This window comes from Hemibagrus wyckioides, linkage group LG13, assembly GCF_019097595.1.
Source record: "Hemibagrus wyckioides isolate EC202008001 linkage group LG13, SWU_Hwy_1.0, whole genome shotgun sequence".
Lineage (NCBI taxonomy): Eukaryota > Metazoa > Chordata > Actinopteri > Siluriformes > Bagridae > Hemibagrus > Hemibagrus wyckioides.
The window spans coordinates 127,346-137,500 of record NC_080722.1 but is presented as its reverse complement, the minus strand read 5'-3'; the positions used below and the strand labels follow the sequence as shown (position 1 = coordinate 137,500).

The following is a 10,155-nucleotide window of genomic DNA, read 5'->3' as shown; positions in this document are numbered from 1 at the left end:
AGACATTTTGGACAATTTCATGCTCTTTGTGGGAACAGTTTGGGGATGACCCCTTCCTGTTCCAACATGACTGCACACCAGTGACCAAAGCAAGGTCCATAAAGACATGGATGAGTGAGTTTGGTGTGGAGGAACTTGACTGGCCTGCACAGTCCACCTTTGGATGAATTAGAGCAGAGACTGTGAGCCAGGCCTTCTCATCATCACAACATCAGTGTCTGAACTCACAAATGACACAAATCACGCTTCTAGAGAGGAACGGTCAAACATTCCCATAAACACACTCCTAAACCTTGTGGAAAGCCTTCCCAGAAGAGTTGAAGCTGTTATAGTTGCAAAGGGCGGGACAACTCCATAGTACATACATGTGCATGGAAAGGTGGATATCCCAAAACATTTGGCACTATAGTGTATGTGTGGAGGAACAGGCCACACCTAGGACCGAGCCCACGTCATCCAGAACACTACAGGTGATAGTGAAGCTACACGGTTCCCAGGCTGGACTGTGATGGAGATGAGGAGATGAGGGCAGTGATGGTGCAACATCGAGATTTGAACATTCTAAAACTTTCTGTTTTTTTAATTTATGCCAGGAATCTTAAAGAATCCTTCAGTGAACAGAACTTTAATCCCTCAGATGAAATGATTTTCGCTGTTATTCTGCTGCTTTATTTAACACTTATGTGATGTAGAGCACTCGGGATATCAGCGTCCAGAGTACGCATGCGCATAAACTAAAGCGGCTTTTGGAATGGCGCGCATGCGCAGTGTGGAGTCAAGCTTAGACGGCGCTGTAAATCCTGACTATTGCACGCGCGTTTATGCACACACACACACACACACACACACACACTCTCTGAGGAGAATAAAGCTGAACAGTTTGAGTGTTTGTCACACACACACACACGGATTCGGAATCCTCGGCATTTTATTTGTTTTAGAAAGTTTAAAAGTTGGGATATTTCACTTTGAAGTCACCGACTGGAATTTTGGGACAGGACTTGAAAGTGTGTGTGTGTGTGTGTGTGTGTGTCTGTTTTAACTCCACCAATTATACGGTAAGAATGACTTTATGTGTTTCTTTATTTAAGTTTTTTAATTTCAGTATTCTTACAGACACTGTCATAAATATCTTAACTATGTGTGTGTAAGTGTAAGTAAAATCCAGACAGTGTAGTTTTAGATAACTCACCTGAGCAGGTGGAACACGCGCGTGACGTTAAGGTAAAGTTCTTACTGTAATCCCGTTATACACCCGTCCTTAGTGTGTGTGTGTGTGTGTGTGTGTGTGTGTGTGAGTGATTACTTTTTAAACGTATTTATGTAGAATTGGGTGACAGGTCTGTAATGTTTATCACATTCCTTACCACACACACACACACACACACACACACACACACTCCTCCCTCATTACAGGAGCTTCTGTGTGTAATTAATCTCCAAAGTGTTTTATTTCTACTGAGTGAGCAGGGGAGTGATGCACACTCCGTTAAATTACGTCATAATTATACACAATTATATCGTCATATAGGGCAGGAGTCTGGGCTGTGTGATGGTCCTGGGAGAGTGCAGGAGTCTGGGCTTTGTGATGGTTCTGGGAGAGTGCAGGAGTCTGGGCTTTGTGATGGTTCTGATCCAGTGCAGGAGTCTGGGCTTTGTGATGGTTCTGGGAGAGTGCAGGAGTCTGGGCTTTGTGATGGTTCTGATCCAGTGCAGGAGTCTGGGCTTTGTGATGGTTCTGATCCAGTGCAGGAGTCTGGGCTGTGTGATGGTTCTGGGAGAGTGCAGGAGTCTGGGCTTTGTGATGGTTCTGGGAGAGTGCAGGAGTCTGGGCTTTGTGATGGTTCTGGGAGAGTGCAGGAGTCTGGGCTTTGTGATGGTTCTGATCCAGTGCAGGAGTCTGGGCTTTGTGATGGTTCTGATCCAGTGCAGGAGTCTGGGCTGTGTGATGGTTCTGGGAGAGTGCAGGAGTCTGGGCTTTGTGATGGTTCTGATCCAGTGCAGGAGTCTGGGCTGTGTGATGGTTCTGGGAGAGTGCAGGAGTCTGGGCTGTGTGATTCTGGGAGAGTGCAGGAGTCTGGGCTTTGTGATGGTTCTGATCCAGTGCAGGAGTCTGGGCTTTGTGATGGTTCTGGGAGAGTGCAGGAGTCTGGGCTTTGTGATGGTTCTGATCCAGTGCAGGAGTCTGGGCTTTGTGATGGTTCTGATCCAGTGCAGGAGTCTGGGCTGTGTGATGGTTCTGGGAGAGTGCAGGAGTCTGGGCTTTGTGATGGTTCTGGGAGAGTGCAGGAGTCTGGGCTTTGTGATGGTTCTGGGAGAGTGCAGGAGTCTGGGCTTTGTGATGGTTCTGATCCAGTGCAGGAGTCTGGGCTTTGTGATGGTTCTGGGAGAGTGCAGGAGTCTGGGCTTTGTGATGGTTCTGATCCAGTGCAGGAGTCTGGGCTTTGTGATGGTTCTGATCCAGTGCAGGAGTCTGGGCTGTGTGATGGTTCTGGGAGAGTGCAGGAGTCTGGGCTTTGTGATGGTTCTGGGAGAGTGCAGGAGTCTGGGCTTTGTGATGGTTCTGGGAGAGTGCAGGAGTCTGGGCTTTGTGATGGTTCTGATCCAGTGCAGGAGTCTGGGCTTTGTGATGGTTCTGATCCAGTGCAGGAGTCTGGGCTGTGTGATGGTTCTGGGAGAGTGCAGGAGTCTGGGCTTTGTGATGGTTCTGATCCAGTGCAGGAGTCTGGGCTGTGTGATGGTTCTGGGAGAGTGCAGGAGTCTGGGCTGTGTGATTCTGGGAGAGTTGTGTCTGCATTATTGCTGTTGATTAAATCCGTTGGTGTGTGTTGTCACCACACCTGTTTGTGGTCTTCATGACACAGCTGAGGCCGGATGTCCAGTGGTGTTTCTAGGATGTTCCACTGCAGGTGAGATGAAAATCAGTCCCTCCGATACTGAGGTCCGGTTCTTCCTCTGGAAATAGTGGGCTGTTCCCTTCAGGTGATTGCAGAAACCCATGACTCTGGAGTTTAAGTATCATCACAAGTCATGAATTCAGAGTGTGAGGTTAAGAATTGGATCAGATGAGCAGCAGTGTTCCAGGGCCGGTCCAGTCTTTGATGGTCCAGTCTGTGATGAAGCAGAGGTGAAGCGTTCTGTCTCAGGGGACATGTCCAGACTCTCTCCTGAGAACTCTGAGAAGTGAAGAGATCCAGGTGGTGAGGTTCCGATTTGATCATGGCGATAGACTGAGGAGCTCAGCAGTTTAGGAGAACCTTGGAGTAGAGCTGCTGATCTAGTTGAGGAACCATTTGAAATGGTTTGGGAATCTTAAACCGATGGACAGAGCTGGACTTCAGTAGAGCTGTCCGGAGGTCTGAGGGCAGAGCCTGGACCTGCAGGACCTCACAGTTGCCTTGGAAATATCTGGGGATCTCCAGGTATTATTTTGTTCTTGATGGTGTCTCTTTGAAGATGGTGTGTGTGTGTGTGTTGACAATGCTAAACCGGTTGAACGTACTGTCAGGACGATATCATACTGAACCGTGCAGTGCTGTGTGTTTAGATCATTATCTACTGGGTGAGACAAATGCCATAAACATCAACAGTGTTACTGTTCATTATCTCTCACACACCTGCACATACCTACACACACCTACACACACACCTTCAGGCAAATCTCACCCAATCACATGCACATACTCATGGACAGAAAGCATACACCCTCGTATCTGTCTGAGGTACAAGAGCTCTGAGAACTTACTGAGGAGAACTTCTACAAACACAAGATATTCCTGTTAGCAAAAAGGCCGTGTTTAAAGAGGCAAGTTCCAGTTAGCTGTCCTGTGTGTGTGTGTGTGTGTGTGTGTGTGTGTGTGTGTGTGTGTGTATATCTAACACCAACTGATCTCATCACACACTGTCCAGAGAAGTGTCCAGTTCATCTGTGGAAAAAAAACACTGTCAGTGAGCACAAATCATGTGCTAAGGTTACCATAACAACCGTGTATAGCTGTGTGTGTGTGTGTTAGTTACAGGGTGTTTCCATCCAAACACTCATGGTATGTGTAATCTTCTGTGGTTAGTAGCCATGTGGTCCAGAGAACAACACACTTCCTTTTCTCTGTGCTAAAACTCTGACCGGAAAAGTGGGAATTGTGTGTGTGTTTGTTTGTTTACATAACTGCGTGTGTATCACACCAAAAGACAGCCAGGAAGATGGTCACACACACACACACACACACACACACAGAAAGTATGAAGAGTGTGGGTCGTGGCCTCCTGTGTCCCCTTACACACAATCTCTCTCTCTCTATGAATGGAGTGTCTGTGTGTGTGTGTGTGTGTGTGTGTGTGTGTGTGTGCGTACTCACTCAAGCATTGTTTACACTTTTATATATTCCTCCTCGTTTGTCTCTCTGTCTGTCTCTGTCTCTCTCTGACACACACACACACACACACACACACTAGTTTAGTCCTGAATGGAGTGTGTGTGCAGTCACTCATCCATTGTGTACACTTGTTATGGGTTCTATTCATTCCTCAGTGGCTCTTTGTTATAGTCTGAATGTTTCACACAGTGACACCACACACACACACACACACACACACACACACACACACAGACAGAGTAGGCCGTGTCCATGCTAACAGATATCACATGATTTAATGAGGAGTATAGATTAAGAGAGCGCCTATGATTGGTTAATGTGGAAAAGTGGGCAGGGTTTACTAACTTATAACATCTGACCCTTTTATTTAAAAATGATTTTTTTCTCTGCTGTGAAAGAAATGTTTTTTTTTTTTCATCTGTTTATTTTCTTTTGTTCATTCTCATACCAGCAGGTCAGAGGAAGACGTTTCTCTCTCTCTCTCTCTCTCTCTCCTGTCTCTCTGTGTAGAATATCCTTTCATGTGTCTCTCCTGTCTCTCCTCAGGTCTTGGTTGGAACAGTGTGTCTCTCATTGAAATGGACAGTGAGGTCTTATGAGCTCACATTCTGAAGGTTCTGGGAAGTGAAAGTGTGGTGAAGAGCTGACCGGAGGAAGACACTTCGGCTGAATCAGCAGGCTAGTCGTGTTGTGTTGTTGCCATGCCGATCCTGAAGCAGCTGGCGTCGGGTTCATCCGGGTCGAATCGCCGCTCTTATGCTGACCTGACGGTGGAGATGATTAGCGCACCTCTCGCCGATTTCCGCCACACCATGCACATCGGGCGTGGCGGAGATGCCTTCGGAGACACGTCCTTCCTCAGTATTCCGCACCAATCGTCCGGTCAGGTCCAAAAGAATGGCTTCCTGCCGCTCAGGTTCAGAGGCAGCAAACGCTCACAGTCCGAGAGGAACTCCAGTGCTATGAGCTACATGCTCCCAGCTAACAATGCTGTCTCTCTTCCTCATGTGAGAGAAGATCAGGACGTGAAACTCTGCCTTCCACAGAGCGCCTCCTTAAATTTTACAGAAATGAAGAGAAAACCTGTAGTGGTGTCTGGGTGGAGCTTAGAGGGAGAGGAGCAGTGTCTCAGAGAGCCGAGTCCCATGTTCACACCACCCTCTAGTGGAGGAATGAAACATGCAGAGTCCATGCTGTCCTTCCACATCGACCTCGGGCCCTCCATGCTCAGAGACGTCCTCGGCGTCATGGACCGGACCGAGCGGGACCGGCAGGACCTCACGGACACTCCGAGGCAGGGCAGGAAGGACCCGTGCCCCATCAAGAGCCCGACATACAGCGTTAACATCAACGACAAAGACTTTCTATTCATGGATGAGGATGAGGATGAGATCAGGGTTTAAAGAAGACTTCATCAATGCTTAACACATCAGGACAGAGCCCAGTAACAAACTGGACGTTTCTGTTATTAAGAGAAATAGCTGAAGTGTATGAGAGCATACACATATACACATACACACACACACATATACACACACACACATACAGACACACACACACACACACACATATACACACACACATACAGACACACACACACACACATACACATATATACACAGACACACACACACACACATACACACACATACACAGACACACACACAGACACACATATACACACACATACACACACACATACACAGACACACACACATACACAGTTTTAATTGGTGGTGCTAAGATTTAAAAGTTCAGTGCCAAAACATTGTTTACATTATTCCTAAAAACTGGACACTAGGTGACGGGTCAGTGTTCTGAACCCACCAGGACCTCAGACCGGACCGCGGTGTCATTGAACTGAAGTGTGTTCAGTGTGAGAGTGTGAGCGGTTAATGTGAGGAGTTTCAGACAGGATGCAGAAGAGTGTTAAAGCTTAAACAGATGGATGACCAGAGACACTCTTTAACTGTGGACACATCACACACACAGGACAGGGGTTAGAGTACGATGGAGATTGGTGATTATTATTCAGGTCAGATAATCAAATGATTAGAAACTAAAACGTAATGATTTAGAGTTCTACAGCATGATCAGAGATTTAAATCAGAAATACTTTAAACATTATAAACTAATAAAAACATTAGGGATACATGATCAGGATAAAATAATAATTTAGCTTTAAACTTTATCAATGTTCCTATCCTTCTGTAAAGCTGCTTTGAGACAAGGTCCAGTTTTAAAAGCTCTATAGAAATAAACTGAATTGAACTGAATTGTGTGTTAGTGCCACATCACACTCCCCACCTCATCCCTGTCTGCTGTCAGAAAGAGTTTATTTCTCCTAAATGCAGGCAAATTCTTCTGCTCGCATTTCTCTTTTAGGCTTTTAGTTTAGGGGTCAGAGAGTGTGGTCAGTTATGATATGCCCCCTGAAGCAGAGGGGATTAGGGGCCTTGCCCAAGGGCTCAACAGAAGCATTACAGAGGTAGAGGAACCTTCAGCTCTGACCAGCACTGTGTCCACTGATTATAATAAGCTGTATTTATCAGGGAAACATTAGCACTGGATTTCAGGGCATGGATGTGGATAACGAAACTGGTGAGGTGAATTATGGGAAATTTAGAATATTTTACAGAACATTGTTAGCATGTTTATGCTAAGTGTTTGTTTGACGTTCATGACGTGACAGCTTAAGAGGTTGTTTTGGGAAATGCGACAGAAAATATCTTTAATTTAATGTAGCATAGTGCTAATGTACTTTAACCTGAAGGGTGTCTGGGGTACACTAATGAATCTAGGGTGATGTTTGTGTTTGTTGTTGTTTTGTTTTGTTTTTGCACAGCAGCAGTGTGAGGATGGAAATGAACACTATGTGTAACATGTTTATGAGGACAATAATTAATATTTTAACATGAATATTATTTCTTTAGTAAAGAGCTGTGATAACAGTTTGCAGTCAGCTGTGTGTGTGTTTAAGATATTTTCCGTTCCTCTTTTAAATCAAGTGTATGCTGCTCTTTCTGCTCTTCCTGCTCCTTCTACTCTTTCTGCTCTTCCTGCTGTTCCTGCTTCCTTCCTAACCCTAACCCTTGGAGGGTTTTCGAGCGTGAATGGACTATTTAAGGTTATGCCACAGCGTCTCAATCGGATTTAAGTCTGGACTTTGACTTGGCCACTCCAAAACCTTAATGTTGTTTTTCTTGAGCCATTCAGAGGTGGACCTGCTGGTGTGTTTGGGATCATTGTCCTGCTGCATAACCCAAGTGCACTTAAGCTCGAGGTCACAAACTGACGGCCGGACATTCTCCTTCAGCAACCCCAGACCATCACACTACAACCACCATGTTTGGTATGATGATCCTATTATGAAATCCTGTGTTGGTTTTACTCCAGATGTGACTGGACACACCTTCTAAAAAGTTCAACTTTTCTCTCTTCAGTCCACAGAATATTTGCCCAAAATTCTTGGGGATAATCAAGATATTTTTTGGCAGATGTGAGACAAGCCTTTGTGTTCTTTTTGGTAAGTTCTTTTTGGAACTCTTCCGTGGATGCCCAGTCTCTTTCTTATTGTTGAATCAATGAACACTGACCTTAATTGAGGCAAGTGAGGCCTTCAGTTCTTTAGATGTTGTTCTGGGTTCTTTTATGACCTCCTGGAGGAGTCGTCATTGCACTCTCAGGGTAATTTTGGTAGGCTGGCCACTCCAGGGAAGGTTCACCACTGTTCCAAGTTTTCTCCATTTGTGGAAAATGGCTCTGACTGTGGTTCGCTGGAGTCCCAAAGCCTTAGAAATGGCTTTATAACCCTTTCCAGACTGATACATGTCAACTATTTTGTTTCTCAATTAATTTTTCACGTAGGGCCAGGCAGGTTTGGACAGCTTTTTTCCCTTAATAACTGAAACCATCTTTTAAAAACTGCATTTTTTGTATTATGTGTAATATTAAAATTTGTTTGATTATCTGAATTTTTTAAGTGTGACTTGCAAAAAATAAAAAAACAGGAAGGGGGCAAAAACATTTTGACAGCACTGTATACGTGATGTTTATATGGCACTGTGCAGAACCGCAGAAACTCAGGGTCTGAGATGAAGAAACTTTATTTTTATTTATAATATAATCAGCTACTTGTTACTAATATAATATGTAAGGGAGGTTACAGTGACTTCATGAATATATTAAAAATCATAAACACACACTCATCTGATGTGCATTCTTTGTGCTTCATTTTATAGAAGTAACATTTAAACATCTTTCTGTGTTTTCTGCAGTTCATTACGAGAAGTGACCAAAGTGACCTAAATGCACTGAGGTGGTAATTCCGACTTGAACTCCATTATGACCCACATGTATTGTGTAAATCAGCAGATAATTTGGGGGCGCGGTCAAGGGAATTGACGCCACCGGATCCTCTCCGATTAATGCGAGATGAGAGCGAGCTCTAAACTGAGGCTTCATTCAGCTGAAGGTAAAACAAGTTTAATTTAATCTCAAGAAATCATATTTTACAGATTAAACCTCTGCAGAGAATCCGGACATCAAACTGGGGTTTCAGGGCATGTGAAATGTCATTAGTTGAAAATAGCCGCTGAACACAAATGGACTGGCTTTCCATAAAAATGTGGTGAAATTTTTATCGTTTTTAAGTCGTTTTTACTTAAATGGAGAAAAATTGCCACTTAGTGTATTTAGAAAACATCAAAAGGTTTAGACATTTAAGTCATCATTATAAATCTTTAAGACAGAAGTATGTCCTTAAACTTTTACTAAACAAACAGAGCTGCATGAGTGTGTGTTTGAGGGACAGCATTACAATCTCAGCACTGGGGTTGGTTCTTTATTTTTTGCCCTAACTGCTCACGTGCCTGATTTATTTAATGGAAATGTGCTAATGCCTGTGCAGGGCAGTACGGGGCAACACCTCACACGTTTTCTGTAGTTTGTGGAAAAGGACTTGGGGTACAAAACATTTTTCTTTCACATTTCACATGTATTCTGACTTCACGTCGCTCATCCTTAAATATTAAATTGAAAAATTAAATCCATTTTACAGTGCTTTACACAACTTTACGTTAGTCCCTCCAACGCATAGTAACAATGAAAAATGGCTAATAAAACCAAACTAAACAAAACTCTTTTTATAAAATAAGAAAATAGATATATTCAGTCATAGTGTCATTATAGAGAGCATATACAGCACTTTATAGGGGGATTTCCAACTTACGGTGAAAATTGGTCTCTTGGAACTAGTTAATGACGTAGGGTGGGGTATGACTGTGTATATACACTTTTTCCATCATTTTGCCCCAGAAAGGAGAGAAGTGAAATGTTAGAACACAGCATATGACCGCTTAGAACCTAACAATTTAAGTTGATTTAGTTAAAAACATCTTTCTCAGCATAGAGGGTTTGGTTTGAATATTATGAACAGATAAGAGAAAAATAATGAAAAGACTGTGTTTTGTGATGCTTATTTTGGAGGTTGTTGGGATGTTCATTCATGAGCAGCTCAATTCTTGAAACCAGCACTGATTGCAAAAAAAACCTTGTGTCTGCATTAATACAGTCTGGGCAGTTTGGCTTTTTTTAGTTAGAGCCTTGCTTGACTGAGCTGTCGGGTCAATGTAGAGTCAGATAATAGCAAAAGTATTAATTGAGTAGTATTAAATAGAGCATTATTATATCGGATAAAAATATTTTCCACACAGTATATCCATTTATTAACTTTTTTAATTAAAAAAAAATCTATTATTTTCTTACTTATTGCCCAGTGATC

The 10,155-nt window shown here is 43.5% G+C and overlaps 2 protein-coding genes across 2 annotated transcripts; one reads left to right on the top strand and one right to left on the bottom strand.

Annotated features, from left to right (window-relative positions):
- The first annotated feature begins 794 nt into the window (after positions 1-794).
- On the top strand, positions 795-8,546 carry LOC131363399 (cdc42 effector protein 5-like). Its single transcript, XM_058405897.1, has 2 exons — positions 795-1,058; positions 4,920-8,546. The coding sequence occupies exon 2, from the start codon at positions 5,075-5,077 to the stop codon at positions 5,774-5,776; it is 702 nt and encodes a 233-aa protein (XP_058261880.1). The 5' UTR covers positions 795-1,058; positions 4,920-5,074; the 3' UTR covers positions 5,777-8,546.
- Positions 1,054-4,925, bottom strand: LOC131363397 (neurofilament heavy polypeptide-like). The gene is made up of 2 exons (XM_058405895.1): positions 4,356-4,925; positions 1,054-3,926 (listed from the first exon to the last, which is right to left on the bottom strand). The coding sequence occupies exon 2, from the start codon at positions 2,795-2,797 to the stop codon at positions 1,490-1,492; it is 1,308 nt and encodes a 435-aa protein (XP_058261878.1). The 5' UTR covers positions 2,798-3,926; positions 4,356-4,925; the 3' UTR covers positions 1,054-1,489.
- Positions 8,547-10,155: the final 1,609 nt, after the last annotated feature.